The 16,959-nt window shown below is 36.5% G+C and overlaps 1 protein-coding gene across 4 annotated transcripts in view; it reads right to left on the bottom strand.

Moving 5' to 3' along the window:
• The window catches only part of slain1a (SLAIN motif family, member 1a), a 94,868-nt gene that overhangs the window by 18,977 nt on the left and 58,932 nt on the right, over nucleotides 1–16,959 (bottom strand). For 2 of the 4 annotated variants that reach the window (XM_039745369.1, XM_039745370.1), the window contains exons 3-6: nucleotides 10,459–10,605; nucleotides 8,454–8,570; nucleotides 8,066–8,215; nucleotides 6,336–6,683 (exon numbers count right to left, since the gene is read on the bottom strand). In XM_039745369.1, coding sequence (XP_039601303.1) covers nucleotides 6,336–6,683; nucleotides 8,066–8,215; nucleotides 8,454–8,570; nucleotides 10,459–10,605 — 762 coding nt within the window. The remainder of the gene's footprint in view (nucleotides 1–6,335; nucleotides 6,684–8,065; nucleotides 8,216–8,453; nucleotides 8,571–10,458; nucleotides 10,606–16,959) is intronic. The other 2 variants (XM_039745371.1, XM_039745372.1) reach the window with 1 other exon arrangement.

Below are 16,959 nucleotides of genomic sequence, written 5' to 3'. Positions count from 1 at the left end.
CATAATATAAATGCCTCAGCAGCTAGTTTTTAAATTTCAATTCACACTCTGCAGCACATATAATTTAAAAACGATCACTTTTCTATGGAAGTAATACTTATAATAAGCATTTAAAATGATCTGACTTCAGATAAAATTGACTTGTTTAAGAAAAAAATTGAAAATAGTGGGGCATTTCTAAACTATTCAGTAAAACAAGGCATTAAATTAAACATGCAGAAGACAATTTGCTTAGTAAGCAAACACATCAGCATTTACTCAAAAGGTAGACAGCTATCTGGGTATATTTTTATAATCCCTTCAATTGTGGTATTTGTGGTATTTTTTTAAATAATCCAATAAAATGCAATTGCCTACAGATAAGGAGTCCCTTTAACTATAAAACATCTGTAACAAGTAATGACAACACAGTAAAAGAGGTACATTTGGCCATACACATGTATCACAGCCAACAGTAAAATTGGAACATTTTTTTTTAATATGTAAAAACACATACAAATGTACAAAAAATTGACAACATACAGCATGAGTATTAATACCAGAGCTAAACTATGTGTGTCTCTATGAAATGTGTCTCTAATGAAATACTGTGTAAAGAACACTTTTTTTTCTTAATTGTCCAAGTTTAACTTCATAGCAATGTACAAAGGTCTTAACCTACCTAAAAATATTAATGTTTAGATAGTTATTTGGACAGTATGTGTTTAGATGCTCCTAAAAACACTGCCAATCACTGGAATAAACACAAATAAATAGTGATACAATAAAAACTATTTTTTAAGTCAATTTTGTGGCCTCTCTCAAAATGCAAAACCTTTGTAATCCACCTTGACACATTGCAATATAATTTATTTTCAAGCCTGAGATAAAGTTTTCCAAACTTCCTGCATTATTTGCCATAGCTCTTCTTCTGACTGCGGCTATGGAGGCTCTGATCAGGGCTCTTGAGAAACTGAGAAAGAAGTCTGAGTGTCTGAGCTTGGAGTCTCCTGAATAAAAAACAATATACAGGCACTTAATGACCTCTTAGACACAGCAGTCAGCAGTGTGCCTGTCTGTGGAGAGAGTGTCTACCTTTACGAGACATTTACTTACCTTGGCAGTGACATTCATGTCTCTGGTGATGCTTCCTATGAAGTCAGCAGACAGACTGGGAGAGCATGGGCGGTCATGAGGTCACTGGACAGTGGTGTGTGGCGCTCCCAATATCTATTCAAAAGGACAAAGGTCCAAGTCTTTAGAGCCCTGGTGTTTCCTGTCTTGCTATATGGTTGCAAGTCATGGATGCTATCCAGTGACCTGAGACAAAGACTGGACTCCTTTGGTACTGTGTCGCGTCAGACAATCCTTGGGTATCGCTGGTTTGACTTTGTGTCGAATGAGCAGTTGCTCACGGAGTTCAAATCAGGAACATTACCTGCACTGTGAGGGAGCGTCAGTTACTGCACTACGGCCATGTAGCGCGATTCCCCAAAGGTGATCTGGCTCGCAGGATACTCATTGTTGAGGACCCGAGTCCTCAACAGGCCAAGGGGAAGCCCATGTAACACCTGGCTATGGCAGATAAAGGGTTATTTCCGGAGGGTGCGACTGGACCGGGCATCTACCTGGGGGGGTTGCCAACAAGGATCCCAAGCGGTTTCATCGTGTGGCGAGTCCAGCAACACACTGTACCAGTGCATGCTTCCCAGATTGACCTAACCTGACCTGTGCAACTTGACAAACCTTACCGTAGTGCGATTCCCCAAAGGTGATCTGGCTCGCAGGATACTCATTGTTGAGGACCCAAGTCCTCAACAGGCCAAGGGGAAGCCCATGTAACACCTGGCTATGGCAGATAAAGGGTTATTTCCGGAGGGTGCGACTGGACCGGGCATCTACCTGGGGGGGTTGCCAACAAGGATCCCAAGCGGTTTCATCGTGTGGTGAGTCCAGCAACACACTGTACCAGTGCATCCCAGATTGACCTAACCAAGCGGTTTCATCGTGTGGTGAGTCCAGCAACACACTGTACCAGTGCTTCCCAGATTGACCTAACCTGACCTGTGCAACTTGACAAACCTTACACCTGATGTTGTGATGTGAAATTTTGCATACAAGTTGATAAATATTTTGTATGTCTTTATTTGTAACTTAGGCAAAGCAATGTAATATTAGTGTTACATTAGTGAGAAGCATTCATGTTTACCCCCCCCCCCTTTTAGGAATGGGTCTCTTTGAATTTTATGACAGGGTTTGGGGGATGTGCCTCAAACCAGTTTGGCAAGTGTTTCTCTGCTAAAGTCTCTCTCTCAACCCCCGCAGGAAAGCAAGGCTGCCTAACTGCCAAGCTTTACCTTAACATACCATTTTGGGGGCAGGTGTGAAGGCGGTCTATTCTCCCATTGGTCTGAAGTATGGCTGTTTGGAACTGGCTTGTATCAAAAGTACCACAACACCCTATTGGCTTTAGGGGTTGGGCAGAAAGCCTATAAATTTGTTTGCTTTACCCAGCGCGCTCTCTCTCTCTCTTTTACCAAACTGATGAATGACCATCTCACACCATGAACTGAAAAGGACAATACAATGAAGAGCACAGCTCGGCAGCCATATTGAGACAGGCATGTGGCCTGTTCGGAAGAAAGCTGACCACAAAATGATGCCTTAACTAGAGACATTTTAAGTAACTAACAAGTCTGTGTGCCGCCTGAAACTACACATCACCATTTATCAGTTTGTATGGTTGTAAATATTCAAATGTACTTTGCACATTGTTATTATTTATGAATATTATCAATAATATATTGTTAAAATTGTAACTTAACTCCTGCTTGTCTTTTACTACACCTAATTGCCTGAGGCAGTAGATGTAGAAGGGAAGGTAGGGAGAAGTTATATGGTACAATACCTGTAATACAATACTTGTAAACAGTGGTAAGTCTGGGAGATTTTAGGCATTCTGTAAAGGCTACAAATTAATAATACAAAAGGGGAAAGTAGAGTAAAATATATTTCTCTACCAAGACAAAACACACAATGATTTTGGTTTTGACTTTAACATTTTTCGTGGTCCTTCCATCTTACTTTCTGAACACAAACCATGGTGAAAATACATATGGTTCTTTTGTGCAACCTCTTCTGCTTATTGCCTTTCCACAAGAATACTTGTAGCATGCACTTTGATACCTGCATATCTTATGGAAGTGACCTTTAAGCACTGTTCATCAATGCTTAAAAGTAAAAACAGACTGAGAATGTCCAGTGTTTCTTTTTTTTCTAACTTTGCCAGTTTCTTCAAATTTCTGTGATAGTTTGAAAAAAACATATTGAAAATCTCATCTGATTTGCCATTGCCCACTTGCTATTGCCTTTTTTATACAAAATTACATGTGTTATTTCTCGTGAAGAGTACATGCTTTCTGTATGGAATTTGCTGCTTCTACTCTCACTACCCAGGTATTAACTGGATGGCTTTTAAACCACCCTAAATGGCATCTTTTTCTAGGACTGCTTTGTTCTTGAATTTTATTACTACTGGAGAAGGCCTTAACCCTGAACTGAAAAACTAAGCATGGAATAATGAATGAATGGATGAACAGATTATACTTTTAAGTATGAGCACAAACAACAGTATGTATATACATTAAATACAAGCATTTCGTTAAAACATGAATGGCAGCACAATATTCCACTTTAATCCACATATAAAATTATTCTATTTTCATTTTGTATGGGTATTTTATGCGAATACTAATTTTGAGAAAGTTATGTCAAAATTGAAAATACTTTCTCTTTTAACTACTGAACAGGGATGTGAAAATGAGGTATTACCATTTATGAGAAACTAGTTATGGTACTATGAAAGGTGGCACATTCCTGTCCATGCATTTAAAAGACTTGCTGTAACAAACAACTGTCGCCAAAAATGTAATATTGACTGAAAAGAGGCTATGTGTGTTGTATATTCCCTTAAACTACAGGTGTATTTTCCTTTCTCTGGAAAGTCGAATATTAGGAGCTTCCAATCAACTTTGACACTTGGGTAACGCAGGAACATTTGAGAAGGAAGTATTCATTTAATAAAAATGTTTAATCCAATTTTAAAACAACTGACAATATATTTCAAGGCAAAGAAAACTTGAGTGAGATCCTGAGTGCTCATTTTATATCCATCTGTGAACTAATGATCACAGTTAGATAAACACAAACTTTACTACTTCTCTAGACCTTTAGGTTTTTTTAATTAGAAATTGTAGGGGAATTGAATTAGTAACTGAATAGTAAATTAATCATTAGATATGGAGGTCTTCCCAGAGTGTCTTAAGACTGCTGTAATTAAACCCCTGATTAAGAAAAATAATCTCGACTCCTCTGTTTTTGAAAATGTTAGACCTATATCTAACCTGCCTTTCTTAAGTAAAATCCTAGAAACAGTAGTCATTACGTAGCTAAATGATCACTTGAATAAACATTCTGTTCTTGACAAGTTTTAGAACAAATCACAGTAGAGAAACTGCACTCAAAGTAGTAAATGACTTGCGGGTAAATGCAGACAGAGGTCGCTTATCTGTTCTCATCCTCCTAGATCTGAGTGCCGCATTTGATACCATTGATCACAATATTCTTAGCAATCATCTTAGTCAGTGGGTGGCCCTCTCTGGTAATGTCTTAAATTGGTTTGGGTCTTACTTATCAGGCGGAAAATTCTTTGTTAGTTGTGGTAATTATACTTCTGAGACACATGCTATTCTATATGGTGTTCCACAAGGATCTATCCTGGGTCCACTGCTACATGCTTCCATTAGGGTCAGATTATCTCAAGGCATAACATGAGCTAAGCTGACGACAGATGACCTATTTATCAATAGCGCCTAATGACCCGGACTCTCTTGGTTCACTGACCCAATGTCTAACTTGTGTTTCTGAGTGGATGTTAGAAATAAACTTGATCCATTAGGCTTAAAAACCAAGAGGTAAAGAATTTAGGAGTAATTTTTGACTGACCTACATTTTAAATTACATATTAATCAGATCATTAGGACAGCATTTTTTCATTTAAGAAATGTATCAAAAATTAGATCCCTTATAACTTTGCAACTTCATGCTTTGTTTATAGTCAACTAGATTACTGTAAAACACTCCTTTCAGGACTACCCAAAAAAGACTTCAATCAATTGCAACTCGGGCAGAATGCAGCTGCTAGAATCTTAACAAGGAAAAGAAAATCCGAGCATATATCTCCAATTTTGATGTCACTACACTGGTTACCTGTGCCATTTAGAATTGACTTGAAAATACTGCTTATGGTCCTTATTTTTTAACAAAGTCTGACCAAAGAACTTATTTTCTTTAGATTAGTGGACATCGATTAAATTCTAAAATACAAATAATGTGTGAAGCCTCCGATTTTATTTGAGGGATATTTTTGAACTTTTGTGCAGGGAACAAGGAGCTTTTGCGCAGTGAAATGAACTGAGGCTTTGTTTCTAGTTGGTTCCTGTCTTATGCATCACGCTGTTAAAATAAAGCTCTGGCTTCCTGAGTTGGATCATAAAAGGGAAAGACAAATTAACAAATGGGATTTGGGGGACATGGGGTGAATGATGAAAAGTGGTGCTTGGTTTCTCAATAATTAAATGACAGGTGCAATGTTAATTACTAACTAAATGAAACAAGCCTGCCTTCATGGGGTAAGGGTGGGTGTTGGTATGTATGACTGTTCCCAACAAAGGACTGGCATCCTCTCCTAGGTTAAATCTTGATCTACACCCAATGAAGTTGGCATAGGCTTTCACTACGGACTATCCTACAACAGAAGAAGCACTCATGAAAATGGAGGGTGAAACAGTTTTTTTTCCTCAGGCATGGGAAAAGTGCTATAAACAATATGCATTATTATTTTGTTAATTGTATGTGCCCTAAGGGAACAAGGGGGTACATTCATTGTTTCCTGGTTGGGATCCTTCCTCAGTCTTTATGGTGTTAATATTATGAAAACAAAGTTGTAGTTGTGTATCTTGCTTTTATTATTAAAAAGGCACCATTATATCCATGTTGTTTGTATTAACTATTTTAATCAGTCAGCTATAAATACTTCCATTCTATAATTACAAAATCATTCATAATTTGTGATCATTACAACATATAAGAGTAAGTGGCGTTTATAATCTTATCAATACAATTTCAAAGCCAAGAAAACAAAGTACATCAGATTTTCTCATGATGTTTAGTCTGAAAATCTTTTTTTATATATTTGTAATCCATAGGAGATTATGTTGATGCATACATGAATATAACACTGTCACAACCATTGTGATGCTTACAAAGTATTTTGTGCCACACATTTTTGTACATACCTGGATTTGCTTTGTAACTCTGCTGTGATTCAGGAGTGTAAGCTGGTGGAGGTGGAGAGGAATACTGATGTGTTCCATATGTATTAACATACTGAGAACTTGGACTTCTTCTGCAGTCTCGGAAACTAGAAAAAGTCTGTGAATGTGAAAGTCCTCTCTGAAGAGGAGTACAGCGTGTAAGCCTAGGTTGTGGAGGTGGAAGATGATCATATTCTTCTTCATCGTCTAAACTGCACTGATCATATTCAAGGTCACTACTTCCTGCTTTCCTCACCGGATGAAAAGAAGAGAAGCTGGAACTGCGCCGTGCTACAGAAGCAGAGGTGGAAGCATAGTCCTGACGAAGGCCTGACAATGGATGAAGAAAGAAAGACAGAGTTTTAATGAAACAGATAATTTCTACTGCAATAAAATGTTATCTTTCATTGTATTATTACAGAGTAATTTATTGGATGCCATCATGAAAAACAGCCATCATCCCCTCCAAAAGGTACTCTTTTTGAGCACATTTAACCACAGGCTCATTCCACCACGATGTGGTAAGAAGCACCTCTGGAGGTCTTTTCTGCCCACTGCTATCAAGTATTTCAGTGCTTCCTCCCAGGCATGTGTTATGTTTATTTTGACATATTTGAACAATATACATTAATTATTCATTTATATTAAATTATTTATTTGTATTTACATATCGTTTGATTGGCTATTATTTGTCCTTGTTTTTATGTTTCTGCTGTTACATGCATCTGAATTTCCTCCTCGGAGGAATAAAGTTGATCTAATCTACTCTAAGTTCTTGGAAAATCCTTGAATTTAGTCTTACAAATCATCAACTGTTTCTATCTCTAATTAATTAATTTTATATATATAGATATTTAATAAATAGCAAAAGCAACATCAGCAAGATCATGTATAAAAAGGAAACGTTTTATATATAAATATATATATATATATAAATATATATATATATATATATATATATATATATATATAGACACATTCATAAAAATATATTTAAATATCAGTAATCATAAATACACACATACAAATAAAATATAGGAAATGTGTCGGGTGGATCTTAACCCTCCCAAAAATTACACATTCAAATAAATAAACAAACCCACAACCTAACCATGCATACTGAGGTAATCTACAATTTTGGAATTTTATCTCCTTGTGCAAATTAACTTTAAAGTCTTTAAGCACAAATCGTGGGTAAATTGTTTTATGCTAAGGAAATACAGTACACTTAATTGAATGTATACTTTAGATTCTACTTTCTCATATTCTGGAGTGCTTTTTTCAGTATCAATACTTAACAATATAGTTGGCCAAATTATACATGGTAATACAGTAAAAGCATAATGTGTGTCACTAAAAACTTGGGGATTCTCTGAGTCATTAGTAGTTCCTTAAAATTTCTAACCTAAGACAGATCAGTCCCTAGGGAGAAAAAAACATTTAAAGAAATAAATACAGTATTAGATATTTGTATTAAAAAAAATAAGTATTTGTACAGAGATGTCCCTCAGAAGTTACATAGTCTATTAGTTGAATGCAATTTTTTAAACTTTGTTTAAACTTCCACATAAAATTAATCTGAAAAAAACTAATTAAAAAATACTGCAACGTAGAGGTACTACATAGATACCTACGATTTTTTTTTAACTAAGACTTGACAAAACAGTTAGTATATGAACGGAAAAACAGGCCCCTCAATACATGCCACATACTTTCTTCCTGAAGCCGAGCCATTATTTGAACATCTGTAAGGTCTTGCAGTTTATAACCCATAGCAACCGAATCATCGTCAAACTCTGAAGTGCTCAGTTCACTGTCAATTGAAGACTGTGGACTAATAGGAAGATTTCTGCTTGTAAAACCTTGTAACAAAACAAAAAAAAAAAAAAAATCAGAACAAAACTGAATTAAAAATGTGAAAGTTAAAGAGAAAGATGCAAAGCACACAGTTTTTCATTGATATAGGTAATAACTGTAGATGTTAATAAATAAGTAAAAAGATTTGCAATATTTCCTCCCACACCATTAAACCCAAAGCAAAAAAAAAATGAAAAGATGTGCTGTCCTCTTGTGCTGAGAAGAGCCAAAAATGATTCTTACTTCTCAGTGTTTGCAACCTGGGAGAGGATGGGGAGTCTGCAGCGCCATCAGAACCATTCTTTCCTGAAGGAATCCTTGTTAATGGATGAGGCGACTGACTTGTTGAAAACAACGGTGCTATAATAAAATGGTTTATTTAGTGAAGTGAATACACAAGAGGAATCACCTTTGGATTACAAAAGTAAATTTGGTTCTTTGCCTTGCTTGACATGTCCAGGATCATAAATTAAAAACAAGAGAAACACTTTATGTATCATTGAAAAAAAATTAACATGCAAACATCAAAATAAGCACATTCCATCTATCTATAAAAAAATCATTTTATATATTATACACCGCACAATTCACCCATCAATCCAAAAACCTAAAACACTGTGTTCCATAGAAATAAAGAAATAATAATATACTCTAGTCCGGTAAATACGTAAGAATGTTTGCATCTGTTAACAAATCTAAACACTTTTCTGGTGAACTGGAGGTCTCTGAAGCATTTTGGCTCCTATTTTTTGGAAGGCTAGATTTTATGTCCTCCTACTACTGAAGCTATTGGTGTTGTGGCTCAGCAGTGAATCTAGTGAAAAAAATTACTACACAGATTACACTAATGAATCTGGCTATGGTCACGTGTCTGGTGGTCAGTAGCACATGTCTCATTACGCCTTTCTTTTTGTCTTTTTTTTCCTCTTTACTAATCTTTAAATCTTTCTACTTTTTTGGTTTGTACTGGCAATGTGCCACCTATCCAGTACAGTATGGCTCTTATTGTATTTTCTTAATTTGGGCTGACAGATTTCTTTTCTAGTTAGTATTTTACATATAATTGTGTTGTTTGATTTTCAACATAATAAAAACTGGAACTCAGAAACAGATACATAGGTGGACAACACCCGAGTCAAGATCAAAATCCTTGACATAGAAGCATTCAACAAACACAACAAAATTAAGCTCTCACAAGAAGATATATACAAGACAATAAACTGGCGTTTTTGGACTATGTGCCATATAACTAAGAGAGTGAAAAACTGACTATATAAAAGACCAACTTTTACTGATCAGCATTTGCTGAAACAGCAAGAAGGCTCAACAGAACAGAGAGAGGATAAAAGGAGAACAGACTGAACATCCTAGTCATCTACTATGTCTGAGACAGAAGACTCACTTTCATTGAGAGCTACATGCCCTTGCCTGGTCTACATATTGGGTTTTTACAGTAAATGTCCCAGGAGCATTTCTGTTTAATTTTGGCAACTGGGAAGTTTTCACTTGCATAGGCTTGCATAAAACCTATGGGATTTTTCTCTCAGAGCTGAGGGTGTCCCAAAAATTTCAATTTAAAAAATATTTGTGTTACAGGTACTGCAAACTGATAACTGAACTGTTAGGTCAGACCCACAAGACAAGCAGCAAGGATTTACCCCAAACAAAATGACACCATTATAGAAAGTTTGCCAGGAGTTTTAAAATCAATTTTAAGTAGGCTTGCCATAGGCCACAATCTTTATCTTTTCAGATCTTCCTTTGATGTACTAGTATGATATTTCATTTGTTATTCAAAAAGCAATTTTGATCCATATTATTGACATTAATAGCAGTTTGTACTTGTATAATTCACAATTTTCTTCCATGTTACCTCACTATGGTATAAAGCTTGACATGTCTTGCTTGTTTTAATTCTGAAATTTGAGATCTGTCATATTACCAACATTCATGCTTTTGAAGGCTAAAGTCAACAACTATTAGTTGAGAATCATGCCTAAAACAACTACACTGAAAAGATTATTTGCACTTTGTTTAGCTGCTGCGAGTCATCACAGCTTAGAAGATTCTGAAAATACCCTTTAACCTTTTTTATGTGACAACAGAAAACATTTACTCAAAAACTTCAGGATTTAACATAATGGTCTGTCCACATAGGTAATTAATTTCCTTTTTTTAAATTAAAGTTGCCATACATGAAAATGAATGGCGGCTTAAAATGGTTATTGAAAGGAATCTGGCACATTACCTCTTTTTTCATTTAGCAATTGTTTAGTAGAGCTTTTAAAGAGGCTGGAAGGCTGAAAACCACTGCTGTAAGAGTTGATTCCTGATGCAGGACTATAAGAAAAACCTGGAGATACAGGACTGGGAAAGAGACTCCTCCACCGATTTGCTGTTAGTAAGCACAAAAAGAACACAAAATTGGTGTTAGATAGAGAACACAATGGTGGGAAAAACAGGTTAAGAGAACTTCAGATAACATCGCAACGCACAGTAAAAGACAAAGTGGGAATTTAGCCATTCAGTTTCAACTAAATTAGAAACATTCCATACTAAACACCAAGTTTTGATTACTAAAATTATTGTTTAAGTTACTATATGTCATCACATTTTTAAAAGTCTCAGAATTAATGTGTTAACAACATAACAAAAAAAACTTTACTCCAGAGGTTCAGTTATGAGTCAAAAAGGTGAATTATTAAGCTATATCATTCAATCACTAAGTATAAAAATAACAAAGAACATGCTTACAATTTAAGTCTGCAGTCTGTAATTTAATGAAATCTGAATACTTTTGCCACAGCAAGGAGCTTTGCATAAGTTTCATCTAACAAGGATTTCGGGACTGTGGTGAAAAGAACTAATTGTTAACATTTTCAAAAAACCAAAGAACCAACATGATTGCCAGAATTTAAACCGGCACAGAGAGGCCCAAAAGATTAAGCCAATTGATGTATTTACTTTGCTATCACTGCTCACTTTTCTTAAAGATATATGTGATCCACCATGTGTCCGCAGCTGTAACTTGTCAATGGGGAGCATGGTTTGAGCCTGAGAAAGCTGCCTTAAAGTGGCTTCACGATAATAGCCTCTTCATCACAACCTAATCCATTCATTAACACAATGTTAATCATTTTTAACAGGCAAAACAATGGTAATGAGTAATAACTTACAGATTTATTTATGTGATTTTAGCATATTTAACTTTTTTTTATTTTATAGAAAGTAAAATTACAACAAATAATGTGGTTATATTGTGTGAATATTATATACCGTGATGGATGGCCGGGACGCCCCTTTACCACATCTGCCTGGGGGACAAAGGTGGGAAGCCCAGTATCTCCCCATGGAAGCTAGAAGGCAGCCTCCCTGGGTCTCAGGTAAGTGTGAGTGCAGATGTGTGCATGAGTGCTCTCTGCAATTGTCTTGTAGCCTGTCCTACAGTACACCATATGCTTCTGCAGTATGGTTTGGCCCCTGCAAACTTGATAAGGACGTTATGTTAAAAAGAACAGCACTAAATAGCACCATGCAAGTTCAAGTTCAAGTCTCCTTTCCTGTGAACAGGATACAATGAGATGGTTACTTATAAGGATAAGTGACAGTGTAATACAAACCACAGTCAATCAAGATCATTCAATAATACAAGAACTGCACATCCAGTACACTCACAAGGGTGTCACTGCAGGCAGCTGATGAGTAGCCTTGAGACACAAAGATTAAACATTGTGCTTAAATCTATTTTTGTAACTGCCAGAGTGGAGAAGAGAGAAAAATGAACATGCGGAATGGCCAAGATCTTTTAATAATACAGTTTTTCATTCTAAGGCAACAGATGTCATATATGTCTTAGACAGAAGTAAACTGTTCCGGTAAAACTTTAAGCTGGCTTCGTCACCATCTATATTTGCTGTAGCATGCAGTAAAATTAATAAAATAAATGCAGTAGCACAATGTTATGCAGCCAGTAAAGATGGGCTCCATTTTTTTTCCTACGGAAGCTCGTGTGGAATTCTGCAGATATGTGAGGAAGTAAAGGAACTAATGAGCCTTCTTCACGATAGCCATTTTCTTTGTGCCCACTTTAAGTTATTAATGATGCTGACTCCAGGAGATGCAAAACTGGTGACCTACTGTGGTATGCAAAAGTTAGGGCACATGTACTTAAAATGTCTGTTACTATGAATAGTTAAGTGAGCAGAAGGTGACCTGATCACCAAAAAGGCATAAAGTAAAAGATGACACATTTCTTTAATATTTTAAGCAAAATTACATTTTCCATCATTCACAGGTACAAAATGCCAAAAAATTAAAAGGGGCTGAAGCAAAAGTTTGGGCACCCGACATGGTCAATACTCAGTTTACACCCTCTTTGGCAAGTATCATAGTTTATAATCGCTCTTTGTACCCAGCTAAGTGTCTTTCAGTTCTTACTTGGGGTATTCTCACCCATTCATCCTTGCAAAACGCTTCTAATTCTGCAAGATTCTTGGCCAGTCTTGCATGCACTGTTCTTCTGAGATCTATCCACAGATTTTCAATGATGTTTAGGTTGGGGGACTGTGAGGGCCATGGCAATACTGTCAGCTTTTCCTCTTGAGGTGACCCACTGTAGATTTTGAGGTGTGTTTTGGATCATTATCTTGTTGAAGGACCCATCCTTTTTTAACTTCAACTTTTTTACAGATGTTGTGATGTTTGCTTCCAGAATGTTCTGGTTTTTATTTAAATTCATTCTTCCCTCTACCACTGGCTGCAACACAAGTCCAAACTATGATTAATCCCCCCCCCCACAATGCCTAATAGTTGGAGAGGTGTTTTTTTCCTTGGAGTCTGCACTCTTTCACCTCCGAACATACCTTTGCACATTGTGGCCAATGCCTTCATCAGTCCACAGAACTTGTTTCCAAAATAAAATGGGCTTGTTTAGATGTTCATTTGTAAACTTCAGGTGCTGAATTTTGTGGCTAGGATGCAGGAATGTTTTCTTCTGCTGAATCGACTATGAAGGTCATATTTGTTAAGGTGTTGCTACACAGCAGGGCAGTACACCACAAGTCCAGAGTCTGCTAAATCTTCCTGAAGGTCTTTTGCCATCAAATAGGGGATTTTATTTGCCTCTCTAGCAATCCAAAGAGCAGTTGTTTCAGAAAGTTTTTTTGGTCTTCCAGACTTCTGTCTGACCTCCACTATTACTGCTGTTATTTCTTAATAACCTTGCAAACTGAGGAAATAGCTACCTGAAAACTCTTTGCTATCTTCTTGCAGTGTTCTCCTGCTTTTTGAGCATGAATTCCTTATTTTTATACAATATTTTTCAGAGTGCTAGGCAGCTCCTTAGTGGAGCCCATCGCTTCTGACTGCTGGGCAAAGGTTTGAGGAGTCAGTGAATTTATACAGCTTTGCTATTTGCATCACCTGGGGTTTCTTAACAATGACTGAGAACAAGCTAATTAAGGTCAGAGATAAATAACTTCAAACTTTTCCATGGGGCTCCTTTCCTCTTTTCACTGTGCAATTGTACAAAACAAAAATCAACCCACTAATCTTACATAAAATGCTGAAAAGAAATGAGCCATCATTAACTTTACGCCTTTTGGCAATCAGTTCATCTCATGCTCACTTAACTATTCACAGTAACAGACATTTTAAGTAAGGGTGTCCAAAAATTTGTATGCCACTGTACCTCTGCAGCAAAAGTAGATGGGAGTATGGTTTTGCCAATATTAAGAGAGAGTCTGTTGCCTTGCCACCACTGTGTCATAGGGTAACTGTTGATGACCAGGCCTTTGATGGTAGTGTCATCAATAAATTTAGTAAGCTGCACTTGGCCACACAGTAATGGGTAAAGAAGAGCACAGCATAGAACTCAGCACACTATCCTGTGGCATGCCTGTGTTGAAGATTACTGTGGAAGAAGTGAATGTTTGTTAGAAACTGCTATCTGGGAAATCCAAAAACTAGTTGCAAAAGATGGTACTAAATCTAATCCTAGAAGTCTGGCAATCAGGCTTGATGAATTATGAGTGTTAAATGCTCAGCTAAATTTTTATCATAAGCAATATGCCAAAATATTATGATAAGCAAAGGATATGACACTATCTGTGGACTGGCTGTAACAGTATGCAAACTGAAGGTATGTCACCCTAATTTAAGCAAGTGCTGTCGGTCAGAACCATTAAACAGTTCAATGTTGTTTTCTTTGGTAAAAGAATAATTAATGTCTTTAGAAACAGAAGGGAACCACAGATTCTGTTAGTAATGTGTTAAAAATGTCTATAAAACTGCCAGCTGGTCGGTTACTAAAGACCCACCGACAATTCATCCAGACCAGCTGTTCCACAGACATTAACTCATTTTAAAAACACCTCTTAATGTCATCAATGGGAATGGAGGAAGCTGAATCACACAATGCTTCAGCATCTTACATCTACTTGTATGATATATACTACTAAGTTTATGTCTTATTTATTTATTGATATTTATCAGCTTTGATTGCTTTCCTGCACTTTTTTAGATTTTGAAAATGTTAACCAGAAATATATTAATGCAAGCTTTCAGTTATGATCCCTGGTTTCTTAACCAGGAAAGGAGTGAATATTTTTTTTAGGAATATGTGTTAACACTGGGCTACAGGTTTTTACAGGCTTTATTTTAATACTGTAGTTATTTAAATGTATAATCTAGAAATCATTTTATTTACAGTAAGTCTAATAATAACATTCTGACAGCGGAGCTTGGGACCAAATATACATTATCCTGGTGTGCTCATTGCTAGTTCACTATTTAGACAACGTCAATTACCTGGAAGCAAATTTTTCATCACACATTTTACAAGCTAATTGCAGCAAGGTCAAGCAGTACAACTTACAGCACAACCTTCATCTTGCACAAAACCTTCACAACATAGCTGCTAACTCAAATTAAAATGCTGCATCTCAACAGATACTAAAAGGTACCAACCATAAAAAGGTGAGGAAAAAAAAACAGGAAAGTTTAAAAGTGAAATTTGAACCCTGCACATAAAGGCATAAGATCATAGGTCACAACACTATGTACCTAAGAAAGAAGAAAATTGTTTGCCATCCGTCTAACAACATTGCCCCGTATATGATGATCTAGGTTGGCAACAGCTGCAGCAACATCCTTGTGTGTGAGTGCAGGTAACCAAGATGAGCCAGGCAAATGAGGACACAAGGAAGCAAAACATAGTTGCCAAAGTACATAAGTGCGTTAATTTAAAACAAACACCAAATAAGTATTCAAAAACCCCACTGTGCACAAAATAGTTCAGTGATCTTTAAATAAAGTCAATAAATAAAAAAATCAACAAAAATAGATGTCAGGTGAAAATGCTCAGTAAATAACTGTAAATACTGAACGTTCATTCATTAAAACCAGGTGAAAATCCCAGGAAGAATCATTTCTTTTGAAAACAATCCCAAGCCATGGTGCTTCCTTCTTAAAACCAACCTCTCCTCTGCTTACCCTTTAAGGTCTCTTTAGCAAGAAAAGACGTACACTGCCTGATGCAGTCAACCTTAAAAACCTAAGTCATGTCCCTCACTGTGTCCGTAGTGTCCCAGTAAGAGTGGTGGGATACTTCTAATCCCTGATCGCTCAACAACCCTGCCCCTCAAGCGTTTGCCACATGCTACTTTTGGGGCCAAGTCCAACAGCCTGTCTCTTCTCTTCCAATGCACTGGCTCCACCATGTGTCTACCCTTCCTCTCATTTTCATTTCCTTCATTTTAACTTTTCTTTCTTTCTCTCCAATTGTTTTTTTCTGTCGCTACCCCTGCTTTCTGCTCAAACTCCATTTACTACTAGGGATGCAGGTGTGCTGGTGCTGATTACAGCCCCCAGAGAACTAACGAGCCAAAATCGACCAAACTGCATGTATCTGCATATGAATGCACGATCACCTGATCACTTAATCAACTCTCCAGAGCTGCCTGCTACATTACCATGCACACCTGAATCTCTCCAAAGCCTGAGCACTCCTATTATTTATTTATAAAAACTGCTCATTGCCATTGACCTAACTGCGTTTATCACACCATGCATTTGTTTTTTGTTATACAATATGAATTTGAATACCATGAAGATATGCCGATATTAACAGAAATAACCAGCGTTGACTAGGTACATTTAAAATTGTCATATTCTGTTGGCAGTGACAAAATAAATAAAAATGAAATATATATATATATGATATATTTTTTCTTTCATTATACAGAAGCTTATTTCATTAGTTCACGAAGATATTCACTGCTTTTTCTAGACTGATAATGCAAAGGTGTGCTTCAATTAGAGATAACGTTGTAGTGCCCCATGGATGCGAAAGATGGAGGAATGGAATTAGTCCCTTTATACCAACTGCTGGAGAAGTGGCACCTAAAAAGGACTTTATGGTTTTTTCATCAGCCACTCTCACCATGCTGAAACACGTGCTCCTTCATTCTTTTACACACTGCCCTGCTTCACCTCACTCCACTCAAAAGATAAAAAAGCTTCACTTTAGAAAACAATCTAATGTGACAAATTAATATATATCATTATTCTGAAGAATTAACTTTGGCTTGAAAAATATGGAACTTATTCTTTAAGTATTAATTTTGGGTCATTACAAAGGCAATGCAAATCTACATTAAAATACATAAAATGTGTGATCCAGTTTACAGTTTAAGAATATTAGAAGATGAAGCAGCCCAGGAACTTTAAGAGTTTAAAAAGTCTCTGGTAT

The sequence above is a fragment of the Polypterus senegalus genome, chromosome 2, assembly GCF_016835505.1.
Source record: "Polypterus senegalus isolate Bchr_013 chromosome 2, ASM1683550v1, whole genome shotgun sequence".
NCBI classification, from domain to species: Eukaryota; Metazoa; Chordata; class Cladistia; order Polypteriformes; family Polypteridae; genus Polypterus; species Polypterus senegalus.
This window is presented reverse-complemented; position numbering and strand designations above follow the sequence as displayed.